Below are 16,573 nucleotides of genomic sequence, written 5' to 3' on the forward strand. Positions count from 1 at the left end.
AGCTAAGGGTACCTGTGAAACTAAGAATAGATTTAGCCCCAAGTCAAATTTTGCTGTTTTCAATGCAGAATGTTTTCCTGCGACAGAATCCCTTTTTTATTTTGTATAGTTACCTATATTATTTGCCTCTTTCCTGCTTTCCAATGGGGGTCACTGACCCCAGCAGCCAAAAAACTATTGCTCTGTGAGGCTACAATTTTATTATTATTATTGTTACTTTTTGTTACTTATCTTTCTTATACAGACTTTCTTTTATTCATATTCCAGTCTCTTGCTCAAACTGCTGCTTTGCTGCTCAAATAAAATTGACCTTAGTACCAGAAAACTGCTGAAATTCTAAACTGGAGAAGAAAATGAACAGCAATTGCAAATTTTCTTAGAATATCACTGTCTACATCTTAAAGTTTATTTAAAGGGTACAATATCCTCTTAGCCTGATACTGAATTTATTGAGTCATATTCTGATGCAATAGCATACAGTAGGGCTCATTTGCCACCCAGGAGGGGTGCAACAGCATGACCGCTTAGTGCTCACCTATCAGCACTTGCACCGTCCAGGCTTGATACTCTTTCCTTGGAGTATCACATGAAAATTTAGTGCTCTGTACAAAGAGCAGCTATAGGAGGCACACCCCTAAGTATATGTGTGCACATGTACTGTATACCCAGTTTATGTAAGTTAAATTTGCAACACAGGAAAACTAATAAGATCCCCGATACAGTAAATATAGCCAATGTATGTCATAATAAATAACATTATCTCATTTTAATACACTAAAATTGAAATCTAGATTTATTTAGCATATTCATAATATTAAAAGAAATGGGCAAATGTAAAAAGAGTTCAGAATTATGTAACTAATATCCAGTGTATATATTATCTATATAATCTCTTAGATCAATTCCCCTGTGCAAGTGCAAATAAAGGCAAACATTACTATTGGGCACTTTTTTGAAATGTGTTAAAAGTAACATCCTGATTTACAATATCATTCCTATATGAACAGGAGGAACTCACTTTATAAATCTATTATTTTTTTGTTCTTTTACACAGCAAATATCAAGTGAGGTACTAATATTTTATCCTTAAAAAATAGTCAGATCAAGGTTATTCATTTTTATCTCAGTGTAAAAATATATAAAATTCTGCAGGCTATTTTTATATAAAAAAATAAAATGGCCATTTAAACACTTTCATCGATTCTCAAAAACAAAAAATTTCACAAAAATATAATGAATCTTGGATAGAAATGATTCCAAAACTATAAGTAATACTGTGGCAAAGATATCATTTAGAAAAATACATCTATACAGTACCAGGTATGCTGACAGCACTGATAATCAAGCAGTAAAAACAGAAAATAAACGTTGATCTATCATGCCCTTGTCCTAGCAGAGCTGATTCAAATATTTAGTACCACTGTACAAAAATACCTTAGTTAACTGGTTTAAAAATAATTTTTTACATCTTTATAGTCTACCCTGCAGACATAAAAGTAAACTACTTGCTACAATGACTGGATTGATCTAACATGTTTTTATGTACTCTTAATATACTATATGAATACTGCAAATATGGTTCCAAAATGGAAGACACTACAAGACTTGACATTGAAAGTTGCTGCTGCTGCTGCTGCAATACTATACTATATAGTAGTATAGTATATACTATATAGTATATACCAGTATAGTATACAATACTATATATATATATATATATAGTAGATGACACAATGTACAAACAAGCAAATATTGCCCTGCCCCTTGATTGGCTGCTAAGATAGAGGAAGTTTTTTAAGGATATATGTTTTTTTATATTTTATATCAAGTACTGTTGGTGTAACTATGAAAATCATACATTACACACACATAAAATATGTGCAACAGAAAACTGTTTGCACGAGTTATGCCAGGCAGTGGTTTGTTTTTCCTTTGCTCTGTGCTGTCACAGCAGAGATAAGAGCAGACTGTTTGTATTTCTTTTGATCACAGCCGCCAGAGTTGGTCATTCTGGTTGACGGGCTTCAGGAATTTGATATCATCCACTGGAAGAGAGCTGGGAGTCGTATTTTCTGAAGCTTGTTCTATGGTACAGCCCTCTGAAAAGCAGAAGCCAAAATCAAATTAGAACGTGCAACTATATAACAACATTAAACATAGCAACTTTATTATTTATTTGTGGCTTTAAATGTAGAATTGTAGAATAGTGAGACCAGGACAAAGGAAATCTCCTGCAATTGTAATTTATTTCACACTACACGGTTTGGGCTTCATCCCGGGCCCTTTATCAAAAGTGATCTGTGAAGCCCAAAACATTTAGTGTGAAAATACTTGTATTTGCAGTAGATTTTCTCTTTGTCTTGGTCACCCTCTTGCCTACAATTCTACTGCAGTGTCATGTATGAACAGGGCACCAGGGGAGCATATAGACTGTTGTCTTAAAGTTTGTGTGTTTGTTGTTTTGCAGTAAAATGAGAGCCCCAACCATGTTGCTCCTGGTTCAGGGCATCCATTGTACATACAATGTAGGTGCATCAGTGTTCTTGTGCAGAACTTGGGTTTGAAGAAGAGAGGGTTTGTGAGTGAATCCCAGATGGCGTGTTGACAGATGAACCCCAAAGGCAACATTTTCCCCTAAACATTACTCATCCCCTGCAACCGTTTTGTGGAGGTAAAATACTTCCAAAAGCTGTTACCAGTCAACTGGAGAAAGATTTAAAACCCTATTTTGTATAATAGCACTGAAATGGCAGGGCTTTCCTTTTTGGATTCATGGTAAATATGCCTTACTGGCTTACTGAAGATTAGGGTTTCCTTGTCTCCTTTAATGTAGAACAATATAAGGGTGGTCAGATTGACTGTTTAGTAATTTCTCTTGAAGGCTGAATAACCAAATCTCAATATATTTTTATTAATATAGCATTGTTACATTTACATAGCCCATTTTACAGAGATTATTTATCACAGTCTCATTCCTATCACATTCACACAACACACTAGGGTCTATTCACATAGACATGAGTAGAATATACAACTCCTTGCTTATACTACCCTCACTGGAACTGAATTAAGGACCTCAGTGCTGTTATCAGATAAGCAACACATGGCATTCACTGAAAGTTGCCAAAAGAGGAGTTCCCCATAAAACAAGACATAGTCAGTGACAACTGAGAGAGCATTGTGTTTAGACACTGCTGAGAGCATTTCCCAAGCAACACTAGCCTATTTCTGGAGTTCCCAGTCAATTGCTTCCTACAGCTCATAGCTGGAGACCTGCCACACCGGCTTAGCAAGAGGCTGCATGAGAAGTTGTGACACTGATCCCTTGATGTTAGGGGTGTAACTACAGAGGGTGTAGAGAATTAGCACAACAATCTGTCGTGCAGAAGGTTGAGGGATTAAAGAACATGTTGGAGGCAAGTGTATGAGCAGCAAGAAAGAAGACCAAGCCCAAATTTTGTACCAGGCCCCTGGTCCTCAGATTTTAACACTTGATGCGTTACTTCTATTGAGGGCAACTCCTAAAAGCCCTTATCAGAGTGATTATTTATACACCAAATAGTTTTAAAAAAATGGCACCTTGACATAACCTGAGTTTGTGTCTGAAGGTACATAAAAAAACATACACCCATCACACCCATCTGTTTATATAGTGCCAGCATATTACATAGCTCTTTACAGAGTATGTTTTCATTAACATCAGTGATCAGTCCCTGCCCTAGTTTCATCAGTATTTAATAATTGTATGTGTTTTTTGGAGTGGGAGAAAAAATGAGCTCCTCAAATAAACCATGTAGACCACATACAACTCTATGCACATATAAAGCCCAAATTAAAACACACATTTATCTGAATTGCACCCCACGTAATATACGCTAGTATATTATGCTTCCTTTGTCTATATCGTTTTTAAACCTGGAGCAAATGACATGTTTGTTTAACATGCATATATACATTTCTCTGGTCAGAAGAATAATGTTTGGAGCCTTGCAGTTAAGATAAAGTCCTGATTGCCGTGGATCTGTGTTGTGTAATCTGCTGGGGCTGTTTGCCATAAAAGGGGTATCTGACCTATCCATTAATTAGATATCACATTGGGTGATAAAAACATGGTGCAGAGCTACCTTGTTTACCATTCCCTGCATGCTCAGCATGCCTTTCCCACACAGCAGCCATCTGTGAACTAGGTAGTGAATGGCACGGGTCCCACTGCTCTGGAGATACTCCTTGTACTTACACCCATTAAGGAGAATATATTCTCTGTCACTTTAGCAGTTGCTAGTTACAAATAAACAACTTTAACACATCACCAAGCTTTCCAAAGCAAACAAGTGGCCTTTTCTATCTTCACTAGAATATTGGCAGTGACATTGGTAATTGGAGTAGCAGACAAATGTTGCAAGACACACAGGAAATAGAACATGTGTGTCAAGGAGAGACATTTTTCTAGCTTTAAAGTAGTGGTGCCTCAATGTGTGAGGTTTTTAAGTCTAGCCCACATATAGTTGCTATGTGCCATGTCTATTAAATCTAACCTGCTGTGTTGCGTCTCCCTGTCTGCAGATACACAGAAAAGATAAATAATAAAGAATAGTGAAGGCACTTTCAGCTCTGCATCTACCTAAAGAGAGACAGAAATAGCGCTACATATTGCTCACTTAATAAACATTTGTGAGGTGCAGTGTGCAGTGCTGGTAGGTGCAAGGCAGCCCTGTCCTTGATTAACTTCCTTGATAGTTATGGGAAGGGAGAGGGGATGCTTATGTGCCTGATTCCACCCACTGTACATGAATACAGTGCTGCCATATGCTAACAGCACTGTATTCATGGGGAACGTTTAAGACAGCCCTGTCCCTGCCATAATGCAGGCTGTAAGTACAGAGACCCTGCAATCTGTACCTGCCGGCACTCCTTAACTTCCCTGATGGTTACTGGGAAGGAAGAGGGTATGACTATTTACCTGCCCCCACCACTCATGAATACAGTGCTGCCAAATGCCGACAGCACTGTATTCATGGGGGAAGCACAAATCCTTAAGCTCCATTCTGAAGCACATGGACCTGTGCCAACAGGCACTGACAACAAGTAAGGCTTCTACCTATTTTTTTTATGTACATTGCACCCTTCCCCCCGTGGGTTAAAGAGTCGTACAGTGACACAAAGAAATGTAAATTTAAAGTTTCAAGATTTTAAATTAAAAGGGTGATGGCTTCAAGCTCATATTTTAAAAAAGATATGTATTGTCTGATGCAATCTGTGCTAATTGTGTTACTATGCAGCAGAAAACCCCCAAAAAACTGCCTTATGTTTTTTCTTACAAATTATTATACTTTTTTAAAATAATTGCTTGATCTTCACCTGCTCGTTAAAAACAGATCTCTGCACCATTACTCAGCATTCAGTCTAAGCATGCATGGATAGATTAGCTGGATAGATTAGCACAAAAGCACACAGCATAGAAGTTCCTGTTTAGAGTGTCGTTATTGCCCTTTATATTAGAAACTATGACCTTGGAGCAGATGCCAACCAACCTCATGTCATTTGGGTACTAATGATCCACTTAGGCATTTTAGAAATATTACCATTTCATGGACTTGTTTAAAAAAAAGTATGACTGGATCATTATAAACCTCACAACAGTTTACATCTTTGCTGACAGTATAATACAATATTTTATGGGATGTTACTCAGTAGATATTCAGTAGATATGACAGCTGTCCTAAAGGTAGCAAGAGGGTTGGAACGTTCTAAAATCCTTGTCACTGTATTAAAATAGTAGTGGAAAACTTGTTTTGTACAAAACAAGACAACAACACAGACCACACAATCTTGTCAAACTATAAAAATTGGACTATAAACCTCTGTTCTCCATAAGTCTAATATATAGAATCTTATGTTAAAAATGTTCCTTGCTTATAATAATATTAATAGAATCCTACTGGAGCATGACCTCCTGTTACATGCAAGGTATAACTTATTCTTAAATCAACATTTATTATAATGTAGACAGCATTGTTGTAATTGCATTATTTAGCATTGGGCAAATACTTTAAAAATTATAAATAGCATGCAATGATAGTATTATGATAGTTGTAAAAAAGGGTTTTATTTCTGATGTCAGTAACTATTTAACATACTTGCATGCAGACTGTGATCAGGGGACACTGATGATTTCATTAGGGTGCGGTCAGTTGAATGCAGTTATATCAATGAAGTTACCTTTCACTGTAAAATCCTGTTCCTCAAAAACTCCTCATTAGTGTAATAAACCAATTGAAATGCAGTGATTTGTGTTCAAAGGGTATTGTCTGCTATCATTATTGTGATCATTTGAAAGCAGCAGCAGCTGGTCAAGATTTAACTAAGCAGGAACAGGAAAAACCCTCTTTTCATTTGTTATAGCCTGTACATGCCACAAAACATTGCACGAAACATCGTCAGATCGACACGTGTGTGGCCACCTTTACATTTGGATAAAGGAAAACACTGCATTCCAGCATAAGAGCCTTATTCCATCTGTGAAACATGGTGGGTGGGAGTGTTCTGGTTTGGGTCTGTTTTGCTGCATCTGGGCTTGTATGGCTTGCCATCATTGATGGAACAATGAATTCTGAACTATGTCAGAGAATTCTAAAGGAAAATGTCAACATATCTGTCCGTGAACTGAATCTCAAGAGACAGTGGGTTATGCAGCAATACAATGATCCTAAACACACAAGTCGCTTTACCAAAGAATGGTTAAAGAAGAATAAAGTGAATGTTCTGGAATGGCCAAGTCAATGTCCTGACCTTAATCTAACTGAAATGTGGAAAGACCTAAAGCAAGCGGTTTATGTGAGGAAACCCAACAACATCCAAGAGCTGAAGCTGTTCTGTATGGAGGAATGGGCTAAAAAAATCGTCCGAGTTGATCAGGACTGATCAACTGTTATCCCAAATGTTTAGTTGCAGTTACTGCTGCACAAGAGGGGTCTTACCACATACTGAGAGCATGATTCACTTACTTTTGCCACACGCAGATACACTATTGGATACATTTTTTCAATAAATACATGTCCAAATATAATCATTTGTGTTTCATTTGTTTAACTAGGTTTTCTTTATCAACTTTTAGGACTTTTAAAAACAGATGATGTTTTAGGTCACATTCATATAAATATAAAGAAAATGTACAAACATTTTTAAGCACCACTGTATGTCTGGTTTGTCTCCTTATTTACCTGTTCTAAGCATAATTGGCACACAGAGCCCCTTTGGACACTTACTAATCCACGAATTCAAATCCCGAAAGGGAAAAAATCGTATTGGAAACGAAATTTTTCGTATTTGTCGCCACTTTTTCGGCACTGTCACGACGTTATCGTATTTTGCGCAATTTTTTCGTATTGCGTGATATGAAACGCCGGAAAAACCAATCCGATTTTTTCGCGACGGCGGCGAAAAAGTAGCGGAAAATATACAAAAAAATTGCAGAACATAGGAAAAAGTCGCAACAGCAACGAAAAAGTTGCAAAAACACTGCGAAAATCATTGCGAAAAAATGCATTCGGACGCCTTCAGACCGTTTGTGGATTAGTAAATCTTCCCCTTGGTGCCAAAGCACCAGGTGACAGTATGAGCAGGACTTTATAATTTCTGTATCACCCTGAGTTTGCAGTTTTTAAGGCCAAATAGCTCTTTATGCATATACTTATCAGTAGGGAAGCAATAAATATGGCCACATTTCCTGGAGGCAAAATAGAAGTCAGTGACTGGCCTTTGGCAATGCTCCATCCTTTTATTAATTCCCTTTTGTATTACTTTGCACTTTTTTTAAAGGAACTGACTGTAAATCAAACATTGTAATATATTTGCAATGCATTTTGCATCTATTTTAATCATGCATCTTACACAGTGCTCGAAACAGGGCAGCATGTCATCCTGCCACTTCATTATTTCTGTATTTCAACTTGCTTTAAAATACATAACCTATGGCCCTGGAATTTGTTTCTCTCTACAGATTCAGATATGCATTGTTTTTTTCTTAAAGTGGGAGTCCTGGTACAGCTGCACAGGTATTGCAGTTGGATAAGATGGAGAGTGAACGTCCCCTAAGCTTTTTTTTTTTTGTCCAGAAGATGTAAATTTGTACAGCCATTATTGTGTGTATATCTGGGCGAAGGTCTTTATGTGTGACTTTCTATGTGTAAAAACGTATATGTTTGTAGAGTCCCCACCACCCCAGCCACAAAGTCCCCTCACTCCTGTGGCTCACTGGAAAACCAATTCCCTGCTCCAATCCCAAGCTGGCAGTGGGCCTGGAGTGGTAGGGTCCACAGTTTTTTCCCCCAGTGCCCCACTGGCCCAGTTTAACCCTGTGGGTGCTGCCATACATTCTGTCAGTCAGTAAAAATGCTGATTAATTAACTATGAATGTCTGTGAGTCTGTGATTTAACTTGCCACAATCCTCTGGAAAATATATACAAAGCGAAAAAGCCCTTATTTACTCTTGTTATTGGTTATTGGCTGATTTACAGTGGTGTGAAAAACTATTTGCCCCCTTCCTGATTTCTTATTCTTTTGCATGTTTGTCACACAAAATGTTTCTGATCATCAAACACATTTAACTATTAGTCAAAGATAACACAAGTAAACACAAAATGCAGTTTTTTATTATTTAGGGAGAAAAAAAATCCAAACCTACATGGCCCTGTGTGAAAAAGTAATTGCCCCCTGAACCTAATAACTGGTTGGGCCACCCTTAGCAGCAATAACTGCGTTTGCGATAACTTGCAACGAGTCTTTTACAGCGCTCTGGAGGAATTTTGGCCCACTCATCTTTGCAGAATTGTTGTAATTCAGCTTTATTTGAGGGTTTTCTAGCATGAACCGCCTTTTTAAGGTCATGACACAACATCTCAATAGGATTCAGGTCAGGACTTTGACTAGGCCACTCCAAAGTCTTCATTTTGTTTTTCTTCAGCCATTCAGAGGTGGATTTGCTGGTGTGTTTTGGGTCATTGTCCTGCTGCAGCACCCAAGATCGCTTCAGCTTGAGTTGACGAACAGATGGCCGGACATTCTCCTTCAGGATTTTTTGGTAGACAGTAGAATTCATGGTTCCATCTATCACAGCAAGCCTTCCAGGTCCTGAAGCAGCAAAACAACCCCAGACCATCACACTACCACCACCATATTTTACTGTTGGTATGATGTTCTTTTTCTGAAATGCTGTGTTACTTTTACGCCAGATGTAACGGGACACGCACCTTCCAAAAAGTTCAACTTTTGTCTCGTCGGTCCACAAGGTATTTTCCCAAAAGTCTTGGCAATCATTGAGATGTTTTTTAGCAAAATTGAGACGAGCCTTAATGTTCTTTTTGCTTAAAAGTGGTTTGCGCCTTGGAAATCTGCCATGCAGACCGTTTTTGCCCAGTCTCTTTCTTATGGTGGAGTCGTGAACACTGACCTTAATTGAGGCAAGTGAGGCCTGCAGTTCTTTAGATGTTGTCCTGGGGTCTTTTGTGGCCTCTCGGATGAGTTGTCTCTGCGCTCTTGGGGTAATTTTGGTCGGCCGGCCACTCCTGGGAAGGTTCACCATTGTTCCATGTTTTTGCCATTTGTGGATAATGGCTCTCACTGTGGTTCGCTGGAGTCCCAAAGCTTTAGAAATGGCTTTATAACCTTTACCAGACTGATAGATCTCAATTACTTTTGTTCTCATTTGTTCCTCTATTTCTTTGGATCTTGGCATGATGTCTAGCTTTTGAGGTGCTTTTGGTCTACTTCTCTGTGTCAGGTAGCTCCTATTTAAGTGATTTCTTGATTGAAACAGGTGTGGCAGTAATCAGGCCTGGGGGTGACTACAGAAATTGAACTCAGGTGTGATAAACCACAGTTAAGTTATTTTTTAACAAGGGGGGCAATCACTTTTTCACACAGGGCCATGTAGATTTGGAGTTTTTTTTCTCCCTTAATAACGTAAACCTTCATTTAAAAACTGCATTTTGTGTTCAATTATGTTATCTTTGACTAATAGTTAACGGTTTTTGATGAGCAGAAACATTTAAGTCTGACAAACATGCAAAAGAATAAGAAATCAGGAAGGGGGCAAATAGTTTTTCACACCACTGTATATGTAAATCTGTATGTTCAGTGTATACACCCATTTATTGTACAGCACTGTGGTATATGTTGGCACTTTATAAATATGTGACAATAATAACAATGCCCGTGATTACTTAATATTTACAGTAAATAAATAATAAGAAGTTGGAACTTGAACAGGTTGAAGTTGATCATATCATTCAAAAGTGTATACATCTTTTTCTCAGTAAATTATTTTTAACTGCATATTGATTAAGCCACAACCATCATTAGAAATCCATCTGACTACCTGTGGCACTGAAAAAGTCCTATATTTAGGGTCTATATAAGTCTCAAACAAAACTAAATATTGTTGTTAAGGATTACTTAGCAACACTTTTCAGTGTAAACATCTTGAAAATAACATGTCATTATCAAGTCTCTTTAACATATATTTACCGGACATCACCACGTGTCTTGACTACATTCTTATATAGCTCTGGGATTTTGCGCTCGATCATGGGTCGCAGGTTCTCTTTCAGTTTGTTATAGTTCTTCTTCAGTTCCTGCTGATATTCTCTCTGGTCAGCAGTGATGAGCCTTTTGTTCTTTTCGACTGCCTCACCACACCTGTAAAAAGAAGACTGTTTAAAACTAAATAGATTCTAAATTTCTATGTTTAAGTAAGCAGCACCACTGCTAAGATCCTGCTAATTTTTGACTGTTAAAAGGTGATATTTACTTTATATCATATATAATGATCAGTTATGCAGATGGGGTGTTTCTACTTTTGTCCTTTAAGGGATACATTTTGAAGTACCACAGCTCTTGTCTAGTAGAAAACACTCTCTGTTTTATGACAGATGCTGGTCCTATTAGGTGGGCTGTTTCTTAGGAACACTAGGATGAGCAACTGTAAAACTTATTTGGGTGGATCATTAAATGAGCAAATGTTAACCCAGTTGGGCTCCCTCATGTGGTGAAATTAATTAGACTAGTGTAAAATGTTGCAGCTCAAACAAATTATTGTCTCCCTGTTTTCTTTATAGCCTTTTACTTCTGCTTACTTAATGGAGAACTAAAGCTTAAATAAAGATGTATGCTAGAAATGTTGCAAATTATGGTTTGGGCTTCTTTACCAGCCCAAGGCAACCACAACCCTTCAGCGGGGAAGATCTGTGCCACTGAATATGCCCCCAGTAGCTCCCCATCCTCTTGTCTGCATATTCACTGCACATGCTCTGTGCTACTGTCAGTTACCTGAGTTTAGGGACTGACTCAAAATATACTGTATATATAGAAATTAACACAATATGTCACAATATAATATGATTAAAATAATGATGAATAATGATTAAATAATACAGATTAATACAGATTTGACTGCATCTTTGCTTTAAAACCAGTGCAAATTGCATACAAAAGTAATATTTAGCCCTGTAGTATCAACATGTATGACAGACAAACCTGATTTTCTGCTTGATAATTTGCTACAACCCCTAAGCTTAGCTTCTCAACATCTGCCTAGAGCATATTGAGCCTGGATCATTACTACTATTGAGATGCTAAACCGTTAGACTGGTTCAATAAGTTCAGTATATAAGCATATATGGCAGTATATAAGCATATATTCTGAAGTTTCTGAAGTATTTCATGTATAAAAATATAAAATATATTTATTTACAGCTGAACTTAATCCATTCTCTTTTATAATAAAACTTATAAGAGCACCAGAGTGCTATTTGGCAAATATTATAAAACATGCTATGCAAGTGCATGTTTAAGTCCTGAAGGTGTGATAATGCAGAGGCCTGATAGACTTTCCCCTCTAAGGCTGTTTTAGGTTTCCCTCCTCCTGCCATCCCCAAGACATCACTTTCAATATTTTTGTTGCGGTTTGCCACTCTAATGTGCTTGTGTACAATGATAGTTACTTTTGTCCCTTGTATTTTTTTATCTTTTTTTTCCTATTGATAACATTGACATGAAGCATCATTTTTACAGGCCAGGGGGGTAAAATACCAATTAATAAATGCAGAATATGGTCCCACAATTTTAGTACCATGAGTGCAAGATGTGGCCTCACACTCCTACATCTCTATATCTTATGTGAAATCAACCATTATCCTGGCAATCATAGATATAGAAAGGCTTGTAGTCACCTTGAATGACTTCCCTTAACTTATCTTTCACTTTGTAATGCTTTCACAGGAACTCTTTACTAATTATATTATGCCTCCATTGACAATCTAAACAGCTTTCAGCAGCCAGAACATATACATTATAACTGGAATTATATTTAATAATAGCCTCAGAAGAGAACATCTCATATAATATTTTTGCTTTTTGTGGAAGGAAGCTCAGGATGTTCTGAAAGCTTATGAAACAATATTAAGTTACATCCTCCCCTGGGAGATAAGGAGACTGTTCAAATCTTTTATCTTATCCTATAGTTTCATTACTATTAAGTAATGCTATGCTAAAAGCCTATAAAGAGAAAATAGTAACAGCAGCACAGCTCTGCCAAAAAACACTTCAGCTCAGTGTCCATATAGTGTGGTAAAGGAAAGTAAACTGGCTGTACAAATTACTTTTGGTGTTTATACAGGTGAAGGAATGTTTAATGCTCCACATTCTCTCATTTAATCACTGAAACTTTTATAAAAAAACAAAACAAAAACTTCCTTGTACTTACCGCATAATAAACTCTTTAAAGCACAATCTCAGCTTGTTGTGATGTCGATAGAGTTTAGGGTCAGCTGGAATTTCAGCAAGAAACACTTGGGCTACCTCTAGTGGTCCCTGTTGTATACAACACATGTAAGCAATACTCATTACTACTAATCAAGAACATCACAATTTTGTAATAAATATTTATTACCATTTGTTTACTACATAAGGGACAAAACAGGCACTAATTTAGTGCAAAAAACATCTGTAAAGTATTGCAGCATATTGTTTTTGCATGCCATTTTATTATATTCCCCCTAAATCATGAATAGAAAAACTCTGCAGGCCTCATTTAATTTTAGAGGTGCCCTTGCTAAGTGCAAAAATGTGTAATGATTGTACGTGTTAAAATGTCATGCACAAACTAGTTGCATCTTGCACCAGTTGCATCTAAACATAAATTAGACAAATAAATAGACACTTTTTATCTAGCATCTGTGCAACCCAAAATTCTGCTCCAAAAAATTAGGTAAATTAAGGGGCTTTAATGCCATGGGTCCAGATTCACCATTTAAACAACTGCCAAAATTATAGAAAGTAATACAAAAAAGACGATTCTATTAAGGAAGCTATAATGGCTGTATGCCTGTGTTTATTTAGAAAGTACATACTATTAGAGTCATTTAATATGTGCAGGGCAGGGGGCAAAGTACAAAACACAGGTGCAATGTTTTTGCACATTGCACCCTGAACTTCTGTAAATTTCCCTCTATGAATGCAGTGCATTCTGCATTTAGTAGCACTGCATTCAAGAGAGGTGGGTAAAAGATATGTAAGCGATCCCCCTCTTTCTGCTCCCTAACTTAAATGTGCTAAGTTAGAGAGAACAGCATTAAATACACACTCATATTCTGTCCATGTTATGCCCCCTTTTTACAGGCACTGTTGCACAGAATTTACTAACTTCAGCAACATTTTGTACCAAAATTTGGTGGTTTTTACATAGGTTCAGTTACAATTAAAGTGTAAAAAAATGCAAAATTTTGGGAAATAACACGGCAGATTTTACTTATGTTTTGCACTTTGCTTCCTTAGTTTGTCTTTCTTAGTATATGATAAGATATTGGCTTAAAATAACTTGTCAACTCTAAGAGCTCTAACATAAGGGCAACATGCACAGAATGCGCACAGAAACAGATTTAAATTTGCATTTTTATTACTCACAATTTGTATCTGTATAGGTTTGTTGGGAATTGCATCATTTACAAAAAACAGGTTTAGTGTGCATTAGGTGCATGTCAGTTGAGTGTTTAGGTGTAACACACACAAAGGGAAGTAACTGCTCCTCAAGGCTGGTAACAATTACAAAGCTATTAAATATAAACCAGCAGGCACTAGAATAATTATTTGAAGATCTGAGAAAATATCTCCAAGGTGACTTAATATTATGAAACAGTTTCTGCCACCTTAGTTGCTTTACTTTTAAGATTTGTGCAAAGTTTTTTGGATGCTCCACAAAGAATCAACCATTAGCATTTATTACCAGTGATTTTTTTTTTGCTGTAAACAATACACTGACAGTTAAGTCATCAAATTATCTAGAATTTAAATGGTCAGACTGGGGTCTCAAAACCTATGAGAACCCAGTTGAGAAAAACCTATGACAAAACCTATTAGAAACCAGTTCAGCGGTGACAAAATAACAGTGACCCGTGCTGATGTACCTGGTTTACAGTGGCTCCTACAGAGCCTTGAAGCAACATTTGAAGCATCTTGGCATCAGGTGGCTCCTTGTTGGTTGCATCAGCCAATTCATGTGTTTTCTTCTGCATATCTTCTATGGCAACCTCTATAGGAGTGAGTTCGAACTTAAAGAGAAAAAAAATGTAATGAGAAAAGATGATTTCAGTTGAAAAAAAACTTCTGGAGCCAGTAATGGTAGTCACATCTCTTTAGCCAATCAGATACTTGCTAGTTAGTACCTATGCTTTTGCATGAATATGAATATTGCTGCACTATACCTCCTCTTTCTGGATGACATTGATGCGTGTTTTAATGTAAGGAAATGCGTGTATTGTGGTTAAGATGGTTTTTCTCTTGTACTGTTCGCTGAGTTCTCCTCTGGGACGCCCATCTAGAGTAAAAGGAGTTGTATACATAAAGCGACGAAGGTTGTAGTTCTTCTCGAAGTGGGTGGCTCTGTACTTCTTTTCATAGTCTTCAAAATAGGGCTCCACAAAGGTAATCTGTATGTAAGCCTGAGAAGAGAAGCATAATTAAACCAATATACTTCTGTCTAAAATACTAAACAGGCTTATGTTCTAATCATTTTATTTCTTCACACAGTAAATCATGTCATGTCTGCTTGACTCAAGGTTTATGGGAAGAATGAAGCCCTCCATTGTAGTTTTATGACCAGCATACTTGTCCAATGGTCATTTTTTTAAATATAATCTATCCCTAAAAAGAGATATGGTAGCTAAATGTTTCACATAGTTAGACAGCACCTACTTGTGTTTTACATAAGACTGGAGGATTGCCATACAGGTTAATTAGACGAGAAACAAAAATCCTGATCTTCAAGCTTAAATGAAACATTGGCCTTTAAGGATCAAACTTCCATAAAAGTGACAAATTGCTTACTTTGTTAGCTTTGCCAAACAGAAGTTTTGTGAATTAACCACCTTTCATACTTGAAAGTAGTAAAAAGCTATAAAAATGTTTTAGGTACTATAAATTATGAACACAATAGACCTTATTTGCAAAGATGGGCAAGTCTAAACTGCTAAAAACTGGCATATGAACATTTGTTTTTGCCAACAATGCACTTTTTTTTTGAGGTGAAAATCTTTGTGTCAGTTCTGGTGAAACAGAGATTTGTGCATGTAAGTAAAGTGCAAGTGGAGACCATGCATGGAGCAGCACTTGGATTACCCAGGGTTCACTCATAAATCCCTTACTATTTTATTCTTTAGATGCAAAGGACAGTGGAGACTGGCTTTCACTGTGCAAGGCTCTCCTGGACATGTGATTACTCTGGTTTGAGTCCAATATACTAATTTCAGCATCCTAGGTACAGGCTGTGTGCCTTCCTGATTTTGGCAGCTTTGTATTCATGAGCAAAGGGCAGGGGACAGCATAGAGGCAAGTAAGGGAGCACTATAAGGCACAATGTGTATCTGAACCCTCTACTTTCTGCCTGTCAAAATTACTTTGTCCTGCTGTCAGCTAAAGCATATATTGGTGAGGCAATTAAAATCTACATCACAAACAAAAGAGTTATATATATATATATATATATATATATGTATACTTTTTACACACATACAGTGTATAAGCTACCTTATTAGGATCCAATTTCGATTTGTCCACAGGAACAGAGTCTTTAATAACTTCTACAGCATCATCTCCGAAACACTGACCATAAAAACTCTAGAGTGGAAATACACATTTCATGACATGCTTGTAGGGTGATAATAACAATAACAAAATTAGCAGTTTAAGGGGAAAGGAAAGTCCTTTTAGCCAATAGATTAGTGCCACCTACAACACTATATTGATTCTGCAAAAAGCCTTACCATACCTGAGTTAACAGCCCTAGAAACTCCCTCCCTATGTTTAAGATAGCAGCTGCCATTTTAGCTTGGTCTCTTTAGTTTTCTGCTGCAGCTCTAGCCCCTCCTAGCTCAGATCACACATTTTGATGGGAGGTGGAGGGAATTCTTCTGGGAGGGGGAACAGGAGAAGAAAGGGGGAAGAGGAGAGAGCTGCCCAGACTCTGGCCCCCAGAATGAAGGAGTTTTCTGAGACCAATTAACCACTGTATGGCACCAATTT

General features: G+C 37.2%; 1 protein-coding gene across 2 annotated transcripts in view; it reads right to left on the bottom strand.

Annotated features, from left to right (window-relative positions):
- Positions 1-737: 737 nt before the first annotated feature.
- The window catches only part of dock8 (dedicator of cytokinesis 8), a 103,424-nt gene continuing 87,588 nt past the window's right edge, over positions 738-16,573 (bottom strand). For both annotated transcript variants that reach the window (XM_012952557.3, XM_002935601.5), the window contains 6 exons: positions 16,079-16,168; positions 14,758-14,994; positions 14,461-14,604; positions 12,762-12,868; positions 10,526-10,696; positions 738-2,099 (listed from right to left, as the gene is read on the bottom strand). In XM_012952557.3, coding sequence (XP_012808011.1) covers positions 2,039-2,099; positions 10,526-10,696; positions 12,762-12,868; positions 14,461-14,604; positions 14,758-14,994; positions 16,079-16,168 — 810 coding nt within the window. In that variant the 3' untranslated portion in view covers positions 738-2,038. The remainder of the gene's footprint in view (positions 2,100-10,525; positions 10,697-12,761; positions 12,869-14,460; positions 14,605-14,757; positions 14,995-16,078; positions 16,169-16,573) is intronic.

This window comes from Xenopus tropicalis, chromosome 1 (genome assembly GCF_000004195.4).
Source record: "Xenopus tropicalis strain Nigerian chromosome 1, UCB_Xtro_10.0, whole genome shotgun sequence".
Taxonomy (NCBI): domain Eukaryota; kingdom Metazoa; phylum Chordata; class Amphibia; order Anura; family Pipidae; genus Xenopus; species Xenopus tropicalis.